Source organism: Panthera leo, chromosome B3, assembly GCF_018350215.1.
Source record: "Panthera leo isolate Ple1 chromosome B3, P.leo_Ple1_pat1.1, whole genome shotgun sequence".
Taxonomy (NCBI): Eukaryota; Metazoa; Chordata; class Mammalia; order Carnivora; family Felidae; genus Panthera; species Panthera leo.
The window spans coordinates 3,465,281-3,487,241 of record NC_056684.1 but is presented as its reverse complement, the minus strand read 5'-3'; the positions used below and the strand labels follow the sequence as shown (position 1 = coordinate 3,487,241).

Sequence of the window (21,961 nt, the reverse complement as noted above, 5' to 3'; positions counted from 1 at the left end):
CAGCTTGGCCTCCCTGACTTGGAACCAACACCTTGCAGCCCAGTTTTCAGTGGCTTGGTGTTCTGTTTCCCACGAAGGGAACTGGACCCCAGTCTCTGCTGGAGACTTCTCAGATGGCTGGGGTCGTTGCGGGAGCCAGTCGGAGTTGAAGGAGGAATGAGCAAGACACAGTCCAGGTGCCCTGGCTCATGGTCATCACGCTATGGCTTTGACAGAATGTTTGATTATTGATGTTGACCGAGACTGTAAGTTCAAATATTTTATAGAACAATGGCAACCACTGGTTGAGTGAAACTGGGTGTATAGTTTCCAAAAACAAAGGGGAAGAAGAAGTAAAATAGATACTAGTGATAGAAGCAACTATTTGAAGGGGGGGGGGGGAAAGAAACCCGGATAACAAGCCATAAACTGACAAAACCGAGACCAAATATATCCTTTTCATAATAAATGTGAATGCTTGAAATCTTTCTCACAAAAGGCAAAGACTTATTTTGGCCCAGAAGCAAAATTAAATTTTATTGTTTATAAGAACACATGCCCAGGGGCACCTGGGTGGCTCAGTCGGTTAAGCGACCAACTTTGGCTCAGGTCACGATCTCGCGGTTCGTGGGTTCGAGTTCCACGTCAGGCTGTGAGCTGACAGCTCAGGGCCTGGAACTGGCTTTGGATTCTCTGTCTCCCTCTCTCTCTGCCCCTCCCCTGCTCATTCTCTCTCTCTCTCTCTCTCTCTCTTTCTCAAAAATAAATAAAAGCATTAAAAAGAGAACACATTCTTGAAACAGGCTGAAAGGTCAAAGGACCCATACTTGAAAGGTGTTAAGAGAGTAGGTCTTAAATGTTCTCACCATTAAAAAAAAAAAAAAGATAATTATATGAGGTGATGGAAGTGTTTACTAATGTCATTGTGGTGATCATTTCATAATATATACACATACCAAATAATCACATTGTATATCTTACATATACACAATGTCATAGATCAATTATACCTTAATAAAGCTGGGAAAAAAAGAGGACAAAAAGAGGACCAGTTAAAACATACGAAACACGTATAAACAAAAAGTAATGCAAAAATAGATATAGGACAAAGTACAATAGAAGCAAAAAGTCACAAACGGAACAAAATAGGTTACTTTCTATGGATAAAATTCCAACCCACAAGGAAGACACAACAGTTATACACATGGACAGACTACCATAGCACATAGCACATAGCTCTGAAAACCATTCAAAGCTCAACTCCCAAACATAAGGCACAACAGACACAATCCTAATCGGAGACTGCAGACAATGGCCCTCGGTCTTCCAGAAGTGAAGAAACCAATAATCAGGATACAGATCATTTGAATGGTAAGTCCAGAAGACTTGATTTATGGGCTACATACTGGGATATGTTATCCTGCTTTAGACAATCACTATGCCCCCTCCCCCTCTGCCCCTACCCAGAGCTCTCCTGCTCCCATGCACGCAGGATGGTCGTTCACCACAGGACCAGATACAAAGGCTGCAAATACTGGACCCAGAAGCGGGTCTAAGCACGAGAGAGGGAAAGGTCAGTGCATCCCAGCATAGCACTCTGTGCACCAGGGAAGGTACAGGGGGCGTGGGAAGCAAGGACCACAAGAAAAGGAACAGGAGGACACCTGTGCCACAACATGGGCCATCTATCCAGACTGCCAGAGACAGCCACGACATCCCTCTTGTCACTGACGCGTGAAGACCACCAAATGCCCCAAGATTGTTCAGTTTAGAGCGATGCTTATCTGTGCCTCAAAGCTCTCCTACTCCCACGCAGGCAACGCCACCAAATAGCCCAAGACGTTTGTTTACTCCTCCCTAAACAGATTGAGGAGCTGTGGCCCTTGGGTCACTGGAAGGTGACATAAAGGCTAAGCCTTGAACTGGCCAATGTGACTCCAGCTAGTATGAGTTTGAAATCTCCCCCTGAGCTAGGAGCTTCAGTGGAAGGTGTGCCCTGTTATGGATACACAGAAAAACTGTACCACAAAAACAGAACACACATTAGTTCAAACCTCTATGGTACATTTATAACATACAACATTTAACGTAATAGGCTATGTAAAAAAAAACACTTTAAGATATGTTATTTGACAACTGTACGAGCCTAGAATACACAGTGAATAAAAGAAATCAAACCACCTAGAAAAGATTTAAAAAAATTTTTAGTATTTATTTTTGAGAGAGATTTAAAAAATTCTAATATTTATGAGAGAGAGATTAAAAAAATTCTAATATTTATTTTTGAGAGAGAGGGAGGCACAGCGAGTGGGGAAGGAGCAGAGAGAGAGGGAGACACAGAATCTGAAGCAGGCTCCAGGCTCCGAGCCATCAGCACAGAGCCCGACGCTGGGCTCAAACCCATGAACCGCAAGATCGTGACCTGAGCAGAAGGTGAACACTTAACTGACAGAGCCACCCCGGTGCCCCCACCTAGAAAGGATTAAAAAAAAAAAAAAAAGTCCTGAACATTTAGACCAAAGAGGACATTAAAGACGCAATCACAAGTCTATTTAGAAAACAATCAGAACTGTACCACATGATGAAAACAAGGTATGAAGCCAAAGCCATACGCAGGGAGAAAATCTGTAGCTTTATATGTGCTGATTATCAAGACAGGAAAGAATAAAAACGAGTAAACCACATGGTCAACTGAAGAGATGACAGGTCCTCAAAGAAAGGTTAGTGGGCATTTGTGTTATTGTTGGTTTTTAGATCGTTGTTTCGGCTGCCTAGCCTGTGAAGCTGCTTCCTATATTAGGGAGTTCCATCATGGTGTACGTTTTGGACATCTAGAGCCGGGTATGTATATCATCTGGACTTAGCCAATCAGATGCTGCCCCCTGGAACTCTGAGTCTCCAGTGAGCGCCTGAAAGAAGCAGGGAGGAGCTTAGCCTTCATTCTGGTAGCCACAGCCAGCATTTAGTGGCCGAGCCAGCACCTCCCAACAAAGGCCCCCAACTGGGCATGCTGGGGATCTGACCACCGAGATTCCTCATTCCTGCTCATTGCCCAACCCGGTCCCCTAGGCCCCTCTAAATCTCTGGGCCACCTGATATCCTTCTCCAATACATTCCTTTCCAGCTTACACTCATCAGGACCAGTTTCTGTTGTTAATAACCTTAACGTCCTGAGCAAAACAGAAGGAAACAATATATAAAAAGGGAATTAATGAGAGAACAAAAATCTATGGCAATGATGAGTCAACTCAAGAACCATTTTTAAGAGACCAATAAAACTGGCAAACCCTCTCATGAGCCTAAGTTACTGAAAAATTAAGATCGCAAATACTTTTACAAAGGAAAACATGTACGTGAAAGATTCTGACGTTGAAACATTATGAGAATATGATGTACAACTCTATACCTGATGAAATTAAGAGATAAATTACCAACATTAACTGGACTAGGAAATGAATATACTATCAGCAGTGGAAGAAATGCCAAAAAGTTGTTTTAAAAAATCACTCCCTTCCCAAACGGCCAGAGTTGGATTGGGTTAGGGTAAATTCCTTCAAATCTGTGTTATTTAAACCATTCGAGTCACGGAGAAAAAGGGCAGATGAGCATGCTCCCAGGCAGTCCTGAAGTAGCCCAGGACAAAGGGGACCCCGACTCCAGTCCCTGCCCCCAGCTGCCTTTGCCTCAGTGGGTGGAGCCTACTGTTGAGTGGGGTTCAACCCGCTGCGTAGACAGATCACCTTGCTATATTATTCTGATCCTGCTGTTACTTGTCTGTGGCCGTAGGCCAGTGAAGCCTACGGCACTTACCTAAGTCATACTAAGTAATCCTTGGGATGGCCACCTTTATCTCCCGCACTAAGTTCATTTTCTCCCGTATCAGAGAAAGGATGCTTCTGCTCACTCCTGTCCACACCCTCTAAGGGAAAGCGAGGAAACATTACCCACTAATCCTCACTGGCATGATGCCAGGGATAAGGGAGTCGAGAGCTAATGGCAAAGGACTTTTTCTGGAGAAACGCAGGACGCCCACAGCGAACGCCAGGGCACAGCAGGTGTAAACCAGAAGGGTCCTGGGCACACCATGGCTCTTGGTCATCCCAGGTGGGGCCTGTTGAGGGTTCAGAGAAGAGGAGCTCCTTTTTCTTAGGTGGAGCCTGGAGGGGGAAGATGCCTGTTTCATTCAGTGCTAAGCATGGCTAAGAGTGGGTTGCACGTCTTGGGAGCCCCCGGGGGTCCTTTGGAGGCAGGGCTCAGCTCAGATGCCGGCCTGTTGGGGGGCAGCTCAGACGCAAGAACCCACAGGACGCTCCAGGCCGCAGACTGGGCCTCAGCTGTGCAAAATGACGCTCAGTAACCGACGACACAACTGGTAGGAATCACGGAGGGGGATGGGTCCCGCGTGCGCTGCACTCCCGAGGGAGGGTACGGAGCGCGCTGTTCACAGCTCCCTGGAGACAGGCGCTCTTCTGCAGTTGACAGTGGGCTTGGCGCTTCGTAGAGGCGAGCACCACATTTATTAGCAAATTACCCAATAAGTGTTGCCCCCCTCCGTTGGCCAGAGTCATGTGGGCGGACTGCACCCAGGGCACCGCGCGGGGAAAGAAGAAACAGCCCCGCCGCCCTCCTGCCGCAGGTCCGCCGTCTGGTCGCATTTCTGTCCCTCTAAGCTGACCTGGGAGCGTTCCCTACCCAAATTGCGCCTGAGGGAGGCGATGTTGCCCGCGAGCAAAAGCAGGCTTCGCACCAAGTCCCAAAAGCGCGGAGAGGTGAACCCTCTCCCCGCACCCGTGGCCGCGGTACAGGCTCCGTCCCGCAAGAGGCCCCGCGTGGGCCTGCCCCCCACGCACCCGGGAGCTCCGCACGCCCAGCCCCCCACCCCCGGGCCCCGCTTCCCGGTGGCTCGGCCCCCGGGTCTCCACGCAACAATGAGGCGTGGGCGGCCCCGGCGCCTTCATTTGCATACCGCCTCGGCTCGGCCAATGGGCTGCGCAGGGGCTTTGGAACGCCGTGTTGCCATCTGCGTGCGCGCGTGTGTGCGAGTGTGACAGCGGCGGTGGCCGTGGCCCTGGCCGTGGGAGGCGGGCCCGGCGGAGCCCAGCCGCGCGGGGACCGGCCCCGGCGCCCGCTCCCTCAGCGCGTCGCGGCCGCGCTGACCGGACGACCCCGGAGACCGCCCCCACCCCCGGCTCCGGCCCCGGCCGGGCGCAGTCGCGATGTCGGTGGCGGGGCTGAAGAAGCAGTTCCACAAAGCCAGCCAGGTAGGGAGGCACGGGGGAGGGCGGGAGCGGGGGGAACCCGGGGCTGCGGTCCCCCGAGGCTTCGGGGCTTCTGTTGGGGGCGCGGACGTGCAGGGGGGGCCGCCTGCTCCCCCCGCCGCCGCCCCCCGCGGCCCCCCGGCTGTCACTCGGAGGGCTTCCGGGGACCGGGGGCAGAGGTGGCGGGCCGAAGGGGCTCGCGCGCGGGAGAGGAGGCGTCCGGAGGCCTGCGCGCTGCGCTCGGCGCCGGCTCCCCCCCCCCCCCCCCCCGCCCCGACCCGCGCTGGGCCGGGGCGCCCGGGCACCGCCGGTCGCCTACCTGGAGGTTGGGAGTCCCCCGGGGTGCGTCCTGCAGCCTCGCGGTGGGTCCGGCGATGCTGGGCCCCGCGCGCTCCTGGAGGTGGACCCCGGCGGACCGCGCCGCGCTCCGGGGCTCCCCATGGCGGTGCCTCGCCCGCGCGCCGTCCTGGCGGCGCCCGCCCGGCTCCTGCCCCCGGGGAGCGGCGGTCTGGCGCGGAGACGCGGGCAGGCGCGTAAACAAACAGCGTGAGACGCACCTCCGCGCGCAGAGCGCGGCAGACAGCGCGGCGGGGGCGTCCGGGAAAGCTTCCCGGAGGAGGAGACGCGTGGTTTGCGAATTAAGCACGAGCAGGAATTGTGGTTGGGGGTGGGTGTGGGAGGGGAGGGGGAAGGGCGCTCTGAGCCGAGGAGACAGGGAAACAAGAAAACAAGCGGTGGGGGTTGGCGGGGAGGCACGAAATTGCTGTGTGTGCGTGTGTGTGTGTGTGTTGACAAGCACATTTGAATTCCAAGATTGCGGTCCCCTCCGGCCCTGAGAGAGCTCAGATCGTAGAACCTGTCCCCCACCTGCAGCCCTGGGTCTGTTGCTCTGTCCCTCCGTCCCCTCCGGGCCCCCAGTTCGGCAAGCACCAAGGTAGACACATTTCATTCACGACCCACATTTGTGAGGAGATCTCATCCTGCTCCTCCCACAGATTGACAAGCAGCTGAAATTAGAGCGTTCTCTCCTTCTAGCCTCAGTCCCAGGCTGAGGGCACTGCTGTCCCCTCACACCCCTCCCATGAAGAAACTGGGCGATGCGCTAATTCTGGTCGGGGACACTGGGTGAACAGTGGTGCTGTTCAGGGGGATAAGGAGCCCTAGGGGAGGGGTCAGCTGGGTGACTGGGGAGATGGTGTATTCCTCGCTGGCCATGGGCCCTTTGAGGGGTCTGTGTGACGTTGAGATGTCACTGGCCTGGGGGCAAGTGCATGTCCTGATCTGGGGCTCAGGGCATGAAGCCAAGATTGGAACTAGACTTTTGGGGATGTAAGCCCTAAATGAACATGGAAACATGTAAGTACAAGAAAGTCAGTGCAGGATGAGCTAACTATAGACTCTAGGGAGCAGCCACATTTAGGGACAATGTTTAACAGAGGCCACTCAATAAATATTTATTGAATAAAGGAAACTTTTGGGGTGGAGGAGCACAGGAAGGAAAGAGCTGGTGGAAGGCAGGAGGGAGAAGAATGTCTTGGAAATCGGCAGGGGTGGGGGGGTGCATTTAAAGGCAGGAGCTTTCAACAGGTGCTGCTGTGAGCTAAGAGCTGAAGCAAGCTCTCAGCCTAGGCAGCGGGAAGGCTGGGTGCCCCTGTGGGCAGACCAGGGCCAGAGTAGTCTCTGGCTGTGCCTCTTTCACTGTGTTTCTTAGCTCTGGCAAGGAACTGGCCTCCTTTTTTGAAGATTTTCATTTCTTTGGTATGAACTTCATAGGAGCGCATCTCAGAGATGATGGAGACATAAGCCCTAGGATGATTCAGGTTGGTTTGGGTTTGTTTTTTTTTTTTTTTTAAGTTTATTTATTTATTTTGAAAGCAAGAGAGAGGGAGGGAGGGAGGAGCAGAGAGGGAGAGAGAGCATTCCAAGCAGGCGCTGCACTGTCAGTGCAGAGCCTGATGCAGGGCTCGATCTCACCAACCATGAGATCATGACCTGAGCCGAAATCAAGAGTCGGACGCTTAAACTGACTGAGCCGCTCAGGTGTCCCTCAAGTTGGTTTCTGACCACCAGCCAGAGTGAATGGTTGAAATCTTAGCAAGTTATTGGCATTGGAGAAATGTCATGCTAGCCATGAGGTTGTTTAGTTTAACCCCCTGTAAGCAGTCCATTAATAAAATGAGAGTGGGTCTAATTTAGGCTTTTTTTTTTTTTTTTTTGGCATGAGCTGAGATCTTTTGTGCATTTATCTGAAAAGAAAGGCATCACAGATTCTCTGTGTGCTTTATAAAAACCACATTTTGTGGTCAGAGTGCCCAGTAGATACATTTTTAGCTGTTCTAGAAGTCTTTCTAAGAAATCTTGCAATGGGACAGATTTCGTGGAGAAATTACACTGGGTTTAATATAAGACGGAGCACGACATTAAAACATGCCAGACATTCATCTCAGGCAGCGTCGTAACAGCAGGTTTTAATTCATGTAGAACATTCCCAGGGCAGGGGAAAGGAGTCCCAGATGATGTCAGTGGCTTGATAATTCCCAGGGATCCAGGCCTGACTCTGCCACTGACCTTGGGAACGTGACTTAACCCATCTAAACCTTCGTTTTGTCTGTACCTCGGATGAGAGGATTTGGAAGCCATGTCTCTTTTCTAAAATTGATGGTAGTTTTGCTTGCACAGCTCTGTGACTATTCCAAAAACCATGCAATTGCATACTTCCAACGAGTGACGTGTATGGTATGTGAATTGCATCTCAATAAATACCTCCCAGTTATGAAATTCTTAATTCACTTAAAGTATGTCAGAGAAGGATGATAAAGTGGATATTTTACAAGTAAGAGAAGAAGGACCGTGGTGAATGGAGATGATTTTACTCAACAATAGGCAAGGCAAAATAACATATAGCCTCCTGATGAACTGATCCTTCCTTCTCGGTGCCTCACCTCTCCCGGGGGGAGAAAAATTCCCCTTATTTTACAGAGAATTAAGAACTGTAAACCCCAGGGATTATGCATCATTTTGGCAACACATGGAGACCAACAGGGAAGAAGGAGAAATAAATGGCAAGAGTTCAAGTCGAGTTGATCACAAAATGTCGTTAATTGTTTTCTTCAACACTTGGGACTTAGAACCCAAGTGTCCCTCGTTCAGAATTAAATACATTTTTCCTCTTGGAAGGATTTTTTAATTTGCCCTTCTACTGGTAGGGGTATAGACTGAGTTATTAGAGAAAAATACAAATTGCTTAGAGATGGCCTTATGGTTTCTTATTAAGCATGGTGCCTGATTAATAAAAATGCAACTTAGAGTCCTTGCGTTAGTGTTACCGCTGATCGACTTGTATCAATTATGTTTATTTCATGGTAGTTTTCCTGACAGTGGTTATTGTTGGTGCAGGATGCTCAGGCCTCACCTGTACTTCCTCTGGCCCAGACACTGTGCGAATAGCCGTATTCTTTCTGTTTCTGGACTTCAGAAGACTTGTTCCTCATCCAAGGAAAGTCTAGAGAGCAGTTTTTTTTTTTTTTAATGTTTATTTAATTTGGTGGGGAGGGGCAGAGAGAAAGGGAGACACAGAATCTGAAGCAGGCTCCAGACTCTGAGCTGTCAGCACAGAGCCGGATGCGGGGCTTGAACTCCGGATCGTGAGATCATGACCTGAGCCCAAGTTGGACGCTTAACCAGCTGAGCCACCCAGATGCCCCCTAGAGAGCAGTTTATCTTTCCTCTTTTGCTTCTTCTCTCCTCAGATTAACCTTATAGTGATGACCCTGGATGGTGGTGAATTTATTTCTTCTTGCCCTTGTGTGGTGGTGCCCTTTAACCTTTGTCCTGTGACCCATCAACAAGAGGGAATGTGTGGGATGCAACACAGTGTTTTGGGGGTAACTCCCGCCTTTCTCTTTTAATGCATTAACCAGAAAAATGATGAGCAGTCGTAAGGGGCCTAGACAGTTTTCGCTTGACAACTGACTGCACATACTGGCCATTTATGGGTACACCCTTCAGAGAAGGATAGTCTTTGTAAATTATGAGAATCCCCAGGGAGGCAATGAATGTCTCTTGTTTCACTGTCTCGTTAGAGAGAAAGATAAAAATGCACTTTACAAAATCCATAATGATTTATTTTTTTTCTCTTAGATGCATCAGAAAATATATTGAGCTAAAACATTCTTGCTCCTTTCCACATAGACTGCTTGATAAATTCATCTATAAATTTTTGCAGTTTTTTTTTTTTTTTTTTAAGTCAGGGTGCTAGAATAGATGTCCAAGCCAAATTGATGTTGATTTTTTTAGACAATATAATCCAAACATTTCTTACCTCTGGTGACTTTTTTTCCTCTAAAATAAACGTAATTTAGGATATGACTTGGAATTTGGTTTAAAAAGGCACTTGCGGGGTGCCTGGGTGGCTCAGTTGGTTAAGCGGCCGGCTTCGGCCCAGGTCATGATCTCGCGGTCCATGAGTTTGAGCCCCGCGTCGGGCTCTGTGCTGACAGCTCAGAGCCTGGAGCCTGTTTCAGATTCTGTGTCTCCCTCTCTCTGACCCTCCCCTGTTCATGCTTTGTCTCTCTCTGTCTCAAAAATAAATAAACGCTAAAAGAAAAAAAAAAAATTAAAAAAAAAAAAGGCACTTGCAAGCAGGGATCTATTTTGGCTGTTTTTTTCAGATTAATTTTTCAGCTTTATAAACAAATTGAATGTAAATTACATTTCCCCAAGTTAAGTGTGTGTGTTTTGGTGGGGGGGGGCGGATCTTGTGTATTTGGGGGAACTGTTATTGGCATACTTTATTTTTTATTTTTTTAAATGTTTTTATTTATTTTTGAGACAGAGAGAGACAGAGCATGAGCAGGGGAGGGGCAGAGAGAGAAGGAGACACAGAATCCGAAGCAGGCTCCAGGCTCCGAGCTATCAGCACAGAGCCTGATGTGGGCTTGAACTCACAAACCGTGAGATCATGACCTGAGCCAAAGCTGGGTGCTCAACCGACTGAGCCACCCAGGCGCCCCTTGGCATACTTTACCCAGGAAATAAAACTGCTGGTAAATAAACACTACTCCATTTGGCTAAATAATAGACAAATGTATCCTGGAGATTCTACATCAACAAAACATGGACAGTTGGATTTTGTTTTTCAGTAGAAACCCAGGAAAGTGTTGAGTTGGGGCAAGGGTCTGGGGGAAGCACTGGGGATGGGATTAGGGAGGTATTATTGCAATTCTAACCATTCTACTTCTGTGAAACTTGCCTTCCCGTGCAATTCCCAGGGTCTTCCCCACGTGTTTTTATCACCGCACCAGCGGCAGTGACCTTCCCGGCCCGGTGTTGTTCCTTCCGGCTTTCTTTCTAGTCCATCAGATGGTAACGCCTTGCCCCCTGGCCCTGGGTAAATCTTTCTCGACCGCTGATGCTCTCTTTGCCTGCTCAGAGCATTCATCCCTGGCAGAAGCTGTTGTTGCTCCCGGCTGGATGATTTTCCTCTGGCCTCATCTTCCAGTCTCCACTGCTATTCTCATCCCCCTCTGGACAGGGCTCTGGCTGGGGCACCTCTCCTTTTCCTCAGCCTCCACTCTGCCAACGTGTCTTATCCAGCCCCTCGGATGTACAGGCAATCTATATGCCGATCACTCTGTAAATTGCATTCTCGTCCGGATGCTCCTTCTGAATACGGACTCCTGGCAAACTCACACGTCTCACCACCTACATCACCTCCCCCTCCTTGCATATTTAAAAGGCTGTCGAGCTTAAGATATCCACACTTGAACCCTTAATTTTCTCCACCCCAACTTGTTCTGCTGGCGGTCTCTCTCTCAGTAAACCACGCCAGTGCCTGTGTGCTCAGCTGCTCAAGTAGAACAAAAGGGAAACTGAGAGTCCTCTTTGATTATTTTTTCTTTCCCCCCTTGGAAAGGAAGTTCATCAGAAAGTCCTTTCTCTTGGTTCTGTGTTCAGAATATACCCTAGTCCATTCATCTTTCTCGGATCTCCGCTGCCACTCTCTCCTCCTGGTCCTGGCCCTGGCCATGGCCTCCAGCCTTCCCCGCTGGAGCCTCCCGCCCAGCGCCCAGACCTTTATTCCTACCGGCTGCAATCCTACCCACCGTGGTCAGGACGCTCTTTTTAAATGGTGTCTCACACCATATCGTTCTGCTTCTTGCAAATCTTTAGTCCTTCGGCGGCTTCCAGTTGCATTTAGAATAAAACCCAGACTTCCTCCTCTGGCCTGTGAAGCCACACACATCACTTGGCCTCCCGCTTCCCTCTCCTGCCGACGCTCAGACGCACTGACCTCTCCGTTCCCTTAATGCGCTGAGGTTCTTCTGATCTTGGTGCTCCTGTGGGGTAGCTGTTTCCTCAACCTGGCATGCCTTTCCTTTTGTCTTTGCAAGGCATCTCCTTGTCACTGAGATCACAGCACAGATTACCGGTCTGCCTCATCACATGATTCTTCCCTGACCACCTGATTCAAATAGGTAATATACCTTTCCTATCACATCACCTGGGTTTGTTGTTGTTTTTTTTAAAAACACGCATTACAAATATTTTAATGTTTTGACAGTTGTATTCAGTATTATTGGTTTTCATTATAATCCCGTTTATTTTTAAACTTTTTATTTTGAGACGGTTACATGTTTATAAGCAGTCATGAGAAATAACGCCCCTGTACCTTTACAGGTTTGTTTCCTCCCTAGGTGACATTTTGCAAAACTATAGTACAGATTATAAGCAAGCTACTTACCCTGATACAGTCAGGCTACAGAACAGATCTGTCACTTTGAAGATGATGGCCAAACCCACTTCCCTCCTCATCTCACTCCCCTTAATCCCCGGCAACCATTAATTTCTTCTCCTTACTTTAAATTTCGTCATTTTGGAGGTGAAGTAAATGCAGCCATGTGGTCTGTAACCTTTTGGGATTGGGTTTTATGTCAGCATAATTCTGTAATCTGGATTACATTAATTGACTTTTGAAAACTGAACCAACTCTGCATCCTTGGAATAAAATGCACCTGGTCATTGTGTATATTTCTTTTTCATAAATAGAATAAATTTAGAGGAATACAAGAATTTGTTTGCTCATATTTTGTCATGGAATTTTTGGGTCTGTATTCATGAGGGATATTGGTATTTTGGTATTTTTTGGTACTGTGTACATATATATATATATTTTTTTTAATTAAGTAGGCCCTATGCCCAAGGTGGGGCTTGAACCCATGACCATGAGATCAAGAGTTGCATGCTGTACTGAGCCAGCCGGGAGCCCCTGTCTGTGTAGTTTTGTTTCAGGCACTGGCTTAATAAAGTTACTGAATTGGGAAGTATTCTCTCCTGTTCTGTTGTCTAGAGGAGACTGTGTAGAATCGGTGTTAATGTTTTTTTAGACATTTAGTAGAATTTTCTAGTGAAACCATCTGGGATTAGAAATTTCTCGTTTGGGGGTTTTATTAGTTTGTGTTTTTCAAGGAGTTGGTCTGTTTTATTTAGGTTATCAGTTTTATGTGCGGAGAGTCTGTGTTCTCGTATTTTAATGTTTATTTTTGAGAGAGAGAGAGAGAGAGAGCGAGAGCGAGCATGAGCAGGGGAGGGGAAGAGAGAGAGGGAGACACAGAATCTGAAGCAGGTTCCAGTCTCTGAGCTGTCAGCACAGAGCCTAACACGGGGCTGGAACTCGGGAACCATGAGATCATGACCAGAGCTGAAATCAGGAGATGGATGCTTAGCTGACTGAGCCATCCAGGCGCCCCAGTTCAGTATATTTTTTGATTTCCCTTGAGACCTTCCCTTCAACCCGTTGGTTATTTAGAATCGTGCTTTTTAGTTCCTAAGTGCTTGGCATTTTCCTGTTACAGGCCTGTTATTGATTCCTAGTTTGATTCCATTGTCATTAGAGAATGCACTCTGGGATTTCAACTGTTAAAAATTTGTTGAGGTTTATTTTCTGGCCCAGGATATGGTCCCTCTTAGTGTATGTTCTGTGGGCACTTGAAAACGACACGTATCTGCTCTTGTTGGGTGGAGTTTTCTAAATATTGATTAGATCCCCTTGGTCAATAGTGTTGAATTCTTCTATATCCTTATTGATTTTCTTTCAAGTTCTACTAATTGTTGAGAGAAGTCTCCTTGCACAGAAGTGTAGATTTGTCTTTTTCCTCTTTCACTGCCATCGGTTTTTGCTTTGTATAATTTGCATTTCCACTATTTGATATGTACACATTTAGGGTTACTGTGCCTTCTGGGTGGATTTACCCTTTTAAATTGATTGTCGCTATAAAATGTCCCTCTCTGTCTCTGGTAATATTCTTTGCCCTGAAGTTTCTTTTATCCGATATTAATGTAGCCATTTCTGCTTTCTTTCGATTAATGTTTGCATGATATAAATTTTTTCCATCCTTTTACTTTCAACCTGCCTATACTGCAATATTTGAAATGTTTCTTGCAGACACCATATAATTAGGCCATGCTTTTTTTTTTTTTAAATGTTCATTTATTTTTGAGAGAGAGAGACAGAGCACCAGCAGGGGAGGGGCAGAGAGAGTGGGAGACACAGACTCTGAACCAGGGCCATGCTTTTTAATCCAGTCTTCCAGTCTGTCTTTTAATTGGTGTATTTAGACCATTTACATTTAATGTAATTATTTATATGTTAGGGCTAAAGGATACCATTTAATTGTTTTGTTTTTTTGTTTGTTCTTTTATTTCTTGTCTTTTCCCCCCTGCTTTCCTTTGTGTTACTTGAAGATTTTTAGAATTTCATTCTGATTTATATACAGTTGACCCTTGAATAATGCTGGGGTTAGGGGTATCCTCACAGTTGAAAATCTGCATATAAGTTTTGACTCCCCTAAAACTTAATTACCGATAGCTTGCTCTTTACCAGAAGTCTTACCAATAACATAAGTCGATTAACATATAATTTGTATGTTAAATGTATTATACACTGTAGTTTTACAAATAAAATAACCTAGAGAAAAAATGTTATGAAGAAAATCATGAAGAAGAGAAAATACATTTATAGTACTGTATTTTTATTCACTGAAAAAAAATGTGTACAGGTAGGGGAGAGAGGTACACAGTGGTAGCAGGGACAGGCGTGATCCCAGGATGCTCGTCTTTCATAGCTTAGTGGCCTCAGCTAGGCAGTTGCAGCCCTGGGTGGCCCCTGGGCCGCATCATAGGGCTGGGGGTACAATACAGGAGTCCCATCTGCCTGGAGGTGTACCACTGGCTTGTGGCCACTGGCAGCTACGGGCATGTGTGAATGTGCCAGCCTGGGGAAGGTGACATGGCTGGTGGGAGGGGTCTGCACCTGATGGGGAGGGGCTGAGGTGTGTGGCTTCCCCGGTACAGCCCTGGAGCCCAAGTGTGTGCAGAACTCTGGTGGCAGGAAGGCCAGGGAACTTCTGGACCCAGTCACCCCCTCAGCACACCAGGGGACCTGTAGCCATGCCCGGTTCTAGATCCATGGGGGAGCTGTTAATGGCCTCCACCAGGTCCCCCTACACTTAGGGCAGCAGGACCGACCTCTGCTCAGTCTCTTTGTTTAGGTCCCATGGAGAGTGGGGTGGACAGTTCTCAGTAAACGTTCTGTGGCTTTTGCCGTCAACCCTTAAAAAAATCTGCATGTAAGTAGACCCCTTGCCGTTCAAGCCCGTGTTGTTCAAGAGTCAACTTTATAGTGTGTTTGAGTGTATCTCTTTGTATAGCGTTTTCAGTGGCTGCTCCTGGTATCATATTCTATCTACATAATTTATCACAGTCTCCTGGTGTCATCATTTTACCAGTTTTAATGAAACGTAGACTTAGCTCCCTTTATGTCCCATTATCCTCCTCCATTTGTAATATAATCGTGTTAAATATTTCCTCTGTGTTGACTATTTCCTGTGTATGTTTGGACGCACATACACAGTGTGCTGTGATTATGATTTAATTGTTGTGATGTAATGAGCATCCGTGATTGCTTTAATCGTCAATTGTAATTTAGAAAACTCAAGAGGAGGAGCCTATTCTAATTACTCATATTTTTGCTTACTATGTTCTTCCCTCCTCCTTGATGTTCTAGGGTTACTTTGATCATTTCCTTTCTGTTTCGAGAAATTCCTGTAGCCATTCTTTTAGGTTAGGTCTGCTGGCAACAAATTCTCTTAGTGTTTATTCATCTGAGGATGTCTTGATTTCCCCTTCATTCCTGAAGAATATTACTCTGGTTATAGGATTCCTGGTTGACAGCTCCTTTTTTTGTCCAGCACTGAAAATTGTGCCACTTTCTTCTGACCTCTGTGATTTTTGATGAGAAATCTATAATTTGAATGTTTTTTTCTTCTATACATTAGGTGTCATTTCTTTCTCAATGCTTTTAGAATTCTTTCTCTTGTGGTTTTTAGAAGTTTGACCATGTTGTGTCTTAGAGTGGGTTTCTTTTGCTTTATCCTGCTTGGGGTTCGGTTAGCTTCTTGAATCTGTAGGTTTATGTCTTTTGCCAAATTTGGAAGTTTTCAGCCCTTATTTCTTCTAGTATGTGTGTGTTTTGTTTGTTTTGTTTTGTTTTCAGCTCTGCCCTCTTTCCTCTCTCCTTTTGGGATTCTGATGACATGAATGTTAGATCTTTTGTGATAGCCACACCTGCCCCTGAGCTCTATTCTACCTCCCTCCCCCCCCCCCCCCCCCCCATTTATTTCCTCTCTTTTGTTCAGATTGGGTAATTTCTGTTGTTCTACCTTACAGGTCACTGATCGTCTTTCCCCTCACTCTGTGGTTGAGTTGAGGGTTGAATCGTTTTATTTTAGTTATTGTGTTTTTCAGTTCTACAATTTCTGTTTTGTTCTTTATCTGTTACTTTGCTAAAACTATTTATTTTGAGAGAGACAGAGATGTCGTGAGGGGGGAGGGGCAGATAGAGAGGGAGAGAGAGAATCTCAAGCAGACTCCGTGCTGCTGGCACAGAGCCCGACCTGGGGCTTGAACTCACCAAACTTCGAGACCAGGACCTGAGCTGAAATCCAGTCGGGACACTTAACTGACTGAGCCACCCAGGCGTCCCTGCTGGAACTTTCAATTTCTTTGCTGAGACTTTCTGTTTTTTCTTTAGTTTCAAGCACTGTCTTAATTGCTTAATGGCTCTTTTAATACCTTTCTCACATAATTTTGGTTGTTCTGTCATCTTGGTGGTGACATCTATCGATCGTCCTTTCTTACTCCGTTTGAAATCTTATTGGTTCTTGGCACAATGGTGATTTTTTACATTGAAACCTGTGCATTTTAAGTATTATCTTATGCGCCTAGGCTTATTTAAATTGTCTGTTGCTACTGGCTTTCTTTTCCACTGCTCCAGCAGGGGAAGATGGCGGCACTGCCTTGGTACTTCCAAGTGGGGGTGGATACCCTGGTTCCCCACTCAAACTCTTGATACTCAGTGTGAGGGCTCCTCCTTCCTGTGGAGCAGGAGTTAGAGTTCTGGCTCCCCACGGGGCCTCTTGCTGATACCTTCCTGGCTGGGACAGGTAGAAGGGCCTTGTGACTGCTCCCCAAGTGGCCTCAGCTAATGCCGTGAGAGTGGGTGGCCTCATTACCACTGGACGGTGGTGAAAGTCCCAACTCTCTACGGGTTTCCCAGCAGGGAGGGATGGGGCACCTCATTACCCCTTGGGGAAGTCGAGGCTCCCTTCATAGTCCACTGACGCCAAAGGTGAGAGCAAAGTGGGAGCTGTTACTCCCTGGTGGAGATGAACGTCCCAGTCTTATCTGGCATGACCCCACAGTTAAGGATGGGGTGAGGGTTTGGTCACCTCATTACAGCCTGGCAAAGGTCGAGGCTTCCCACTCACCCTATACTGGTGTGGATGTTGGCAGGGTCCTGGTTCTTTCTGTGTGTTTGGAGTAGAGCTGGAATAGCACGGTTATTATCTAAACATTTTTTCAATGTTTATTTATTTATTTTTGAGAGAGAGACAGACAGAGTGGGAGCAGGGGAGGGGCGGAGAGAGAGAGAGGGAGACACAGAATCCGAAGCAGGCTCCAGGCTCCGAGCCGTCAGCACAGAGCCCGACGCGGGGCTCGAACTCACGGACCGTCGGACGCTCAACCGACTGAGCCACCCAGCCTCCCCAAGAATCCAGATTTTGTATAAAATGTCCTACTTTTAAAATCTTGGCAATTTAAAAATTTAAAAAGCCATGCAGGTCAAAAGGAAAACCATGTGTGTTGAATTAATTTGGTCTATTGCCAAACGGTTGGCAACTTTTCCTTAAAGGTCTTAGACCAGCGTATATTGCTTGAAGGTTTCCTCTACAGGTCGGCTTTTTTTCTCGTTTGACTAGGAGATGGGGTGATTCCTAGTTGCCCGTGCCGTTGCTGGGACTTGCTTAGGAGCTAAACGTGGTTTCTGTCAAGGCAGCTCTTCGCTTTTTGTCTGGGGATGTTCCTGGAAAGTTCGTTGGAAGGCATATCGGATGGAGCTGAACTCAGCATTTGCCCGTGTGCTGTCGTGTCAGGCTCTCCAAAGGAGCTTGGCTGGCATAATGTGGGGACTGTGGAATGATCAGGTGCAAGGGCAGAGAGCTGTCGGGTCGTGACAGATTTGACAGTGCTGAGTGGGCAGGGTGGCAGAAGGCAGGCTCTGCAAAGAGTGGGCAGCCTCACGCAGCTGTGCAAACGCTGGCAAGACATGAGGAGGAGCTAAGTGCCTTGCTTGGAGTGACCTACTTAGGAATATTTTGAGAAGAGGATGCGAGAAAAGGTAGTTTCTAGAATGTTCTAAGGCAGATAAGACCCCTTGTTCGGTGTTCTCTTTGAGCATTAGCGTGTCGTACGTAAAAGTCGTGTATCTCAGAACAGTGGTTCATACATGTTTTGTGACTCATAAAATTTGTTTTAAAAAAGTTAACCGGGGCGCCTGGGTGGCGCAGTCGGTTAAGCGTCCGACTTCAGCCAGGTCACGATCTCACGGTCCGTGAGTTCGAGCCCCGCGTCAGGCTCTGGGCTGATGGCTCAGAGCCTGGAGCCTGTTTCCGATTCTGTGTCTCCCTCTCTCTCTGTCCCTCCCCCGTTCATGCTCTGTCTCTCTCTGTCCCAAAAATAAATAAACGTTGAAAAAAAAAAAAAAAAAATTAAAAAAAAAAAAAAAAGTTAACCAACTGGGGCACACGGGTGGCTCAGCCGGTTGAGCGTCTGACTTCGGCTCAGGTCATGATCTCACAGCTTGTGAGTTCGAGCCCCACATCTGGGCTCTGTGCTGACAGCTCAGAGCCTGGAGCCTGCTTTGCATTCTCTGTCTCCCTCTCTCTTTGCCCTGCTCACGCTGTCTCTGTCTCTCAAAAAATAAAACGTTAAAAAAAGAAAAGTTAACCAATAGCCTTGAACTTTATCCATCCTTGGATCCCAACTATTCAAATTGATAGCTTTAGACCAAATGCTTTTTCCAAGTCTAAAACACACGATCGTGTCTCATTAAGGGCTAATTTCTCAATATGATGGAATGACATCTGGGCCATGAGTGATGATGTACAGTTAGCATAGAAGAAATTTTGGACGGTAAATGGCATATAAAATCCCATAGTTTTGGGCATAAATAGCGAGGGTTTGGGCCCTTGGAAGCTCAAGAGCCAAGAATTCACTTCTTTTATTTCTCTTGCTTTTCAGCAGTGGCATCCTGTCCTGGGGACGGCGGGGGGTAGACCCAGCTTTGGGGACAGCGTGGGGAGACCCAGCTTTGCTTTGCCGGCATAGTAGCGGGAGTGTGTGCGATTAGGAAAATAAAGGAATTTCTCTTTTCTTGCCTTTTTCCCCCTTGATGGCCATTGTTCAATCAAGTATATTAATTGTGCCTTTCATTGAACTACATGCTACAGCGTTTGGGGGCTAACCTTCCAGGGCAGAGTCTATGTTGATGTTGGTGGAAAAGCTTGGACGTGCAGACGCCGGGTGTGTGTGTGTGTGTGTGTGTGGGGGGGGGGTCTGCCCTTGAGTAGCGGTTGTGCCAAGATGGAGGAGCTTCTGGCCCCCCCAGCCTGGGAACCCCGTGAGGGGGGTGGGCCAGAGGGCAGCTAGCAGGGAGCCCCCAAAGAGGGTGGGATTTGGGGGCGGAGGGAACGGGTTTCCCCTGTTTGCCGGGAAGTATGACTTCAGGGGAGAGCAACTTAACTCCCCTGGGGGTTTGAAGCCCTCATCCCTGGAAGGGAATAATGAGACCCTCTCTCAGAGTCTGTTTATTGAGCGATTTTTGTTTGCACGGACTCTAGGTAGGTACTCAACACACATACATAATGTTCACAGCAGCCTGTTCGAGTGGTTGCTAGTTAACCAATGAGAAAAGGTCAACATCCTCTCCAGGGCGCCTGGACCTCCTTCCTCCCTGCGTCCCCACGTCTGCCCCAGGGTCTCGTCCGCCTACCAGATGAGTGAGGAGCCCAGAGAGGCGGAGGCGTGTTCTCAGGCCCACAGAGCTGTCTCATCTTTGAGCAGGGGCTTGAACTCAGCACCTATGAAGGCCTCCGCGTGTGCTGCTTTTCTCCGTGTAAGGAATACGATCTCTTAAGAATGGATGAATTAATGCGCAGGCCCGATAAACGCATTCTTCTGTGGGATAGGGAGAAAAGGTTTGCAGTATTTTTGTTTGCCATCATAATTTTTTTGTTTATTTATTAAAAAAAAAACCTTTTTAATATTTGTTTTTGAGAGAGAGAGACACAGAATGTGAGCGGGTTAGGGGCAGAGAGAGAGGGAGACACAGAATCCAAAGCAGGCTCCAGGCTCTGAGCTGTCAGCACAGAGCCCGACATGGGGCTTGAGCCCATGAACCGTGAGATCATGACCTGAGCCGAAGCCAGATGCTTAACTGGCTGAGCCACCCAGGTGCCCCTGCCGTCATAATTTTTAAAGTAACAGGTTAAGGGGCTCCTGGGTGGCTCAGTTGTTTGAGCATCCCACTCTTGATTTCAGCTCAGGTCATGATCTCATGGTTCATGAGATCGAGCCCCACATTGGGCTTTGTGCTGATAGTGCTGAGCCTGCTTGGGATTCTCTCTCTCTGTGTCTGTCTCTGTCTCTCTCAAATAACTAAACTAAACTAAAATAATGGCTTAAGTGAAAAATTGAATCATTTATATGCATTTTATTGTCTGTAGCAAGGTTCCCAGGAGCTACGTAAGGAACGTGTAGGGCATATTCAGTGAGTGAGCGATACAACAGGGCATCCGTGAACCTGCTGCTTTGGCTGATGGCCATTGTTTCCCACTTACCTGCACATGCCTGGGAGGTGTGGTCTACGTGTGTGTTTTCCTTGCCTCTTTTCTTCTTGTTCCTTGGGTGTTCCTGGCTTCGAAGCTGGCATCCATCAACCCCCTCCACCCTACCCTGACCGCACACACACACACACACACACACACACACACACGCACACACACAGTGATTATAGACCTGCAGAAAACGCCATCCGTCTCTTTTCTGTTACTTCCGTCTGGAACATTCCACTCCCATCTTTGTAGCCTGCATAACTTCACCTGGCCCGGCTTCCTCATACTCTTCTTTCGTCTCCAGAGCTCTTGCTTGCCTTTATACGCTCCCCGAGCCCTGAGGCACGCTGCTCTGCTCCATAATGCCATGTTTATTTTGTTGAAATTATTTTGGTTACTTGTTGGGCCCCCATACTAGATACTGTAAACTGCTTTCACACAGAATTCTTCGGAGGTGCTGGCTGAGTGAATAAATCATTATTATGTTGCATGCATTCTTTTTCCACGAGTTCTGATTATTTATGTTGCATTCTTTTTCCACGAGTTCGAGCTCACAACGTTTCCAGAAATCTGAGGTTTCTAGATTCCCGAGAGCTGGATAACTGAGGTGTTGTACCAAACCAAAACGCCCTTGTATTGTATTAGTTTTGTGTTGAGCTCTGGCCATCTACTTTGTTTGGAGTTTTGGCTTTTATTATAAATTAGGAGTCGGGATTTCTAAAAATCTTACCTTCGTATGCAGGAAAAACGATTTGCAGCCGACCAATCTATCATCGCATGAGTATTATTGTAATGCTCATTGAGACTGGCTTTTCTTTGCAGAGGGGCTGGGTGCTGGGCAAAGTATTTTTAGAGGCAGGATCTCACTTCATCCCTACTGTAACTCTGTCAAAAAGCTACTTTTGTTATCTCCCTTTTACACAGGAAGGAATGAAGGCTGAGCAAGTTTAAATAAAACTTGGTCAAGGTCATGCAGCTGGAAAGTGGTCCTTGCGGGCACTCAAGGTCAGGCCCGTGTGATTCCAAGACAGGACAGTATTTGTCACCATCATATGAGATAAATCCATTGCTGTCCTCCACCCTCTTCCTCGTGATTTTTAATATCTGCATAAATTCAAGCTGTTGTCTTCATCCTTCATTTGAAATAGATGCTGTCTCTTTAGACCCTGTGGGCTCAGTACAGCCCATCACCTATTTTTTTGGACAGATTGTGAACTAAGAATGATTTTTATATTTTTGTCATGGCCGAAGAAAATAAAAAGCAAAACAGTATTCTGCGACCCACAATAATTACATGCAGTCCGGACTTCAATGCCCATAAATAAAGTTTTATTGGCACACGGCCACGCTCCTTGCATGCGTGTTGCCTGTGGCCACTTTTGCCCTCTCATGGCAGGGTGGGATAGTTGTGACAAGTGACAGCCCGCAGCAGAGAGCCTGAATTATTACTGTCTGGCCCTTTGCAGCAAAAGCTTGCCAACCTTGGCTCCGAAC

At 47.4% G+C, this 21,961-nt stretch overlaps 1 protein-coding gene and 1 long non-coding RNA gene across 7 annotated transcripts in view; one reads left to right on the top strand and one right to left on the bottom strand.

Annotated features, from left to right (window-relative positions):
- The window catches only part of LOC122221541, a 136,085-nt gene extending 130,219 nt beyond the window's left edge, over positions 1-5,866 (bottom strand). The window contains exon 1 of the long non-coding RNA XR_006203280.1: positions 5,557-5,866. This is a non-coding gene — a long non-coding RNA (uncharacterized LOC122221541). The remainder of the gene's footprint in view (positions 1-5,556) is intronic.
- Positions 5,052-21,961, top strand: part of SH3GL3 (SH3 domain containing GRB2 like 3, endophilin A3) — a 131,390-nt gene continuing 114,480 nt past the window's right edge. For 4 of the 6 annotated variants that reach the window (XM_042940849.1, XM_042940859.1, XM_042940848.1 and 1 more), the window contains exon 1: positions 5,053-5,240. In XM_042940849.1, the coding sequence (XP_042796783.1) occupies positions 5,196-5,240 (45 nt within the window). In that variant the 5' untranslated portion in view covers positions 5,053-5,195. Of the gene's footprint in view, positions 5,241-21,961 lie in introns of all 6 variants that reach the window. The other 2 variants (XM_042940857.1, XM_042940851.1) reach the window with 2 other exon arrangements.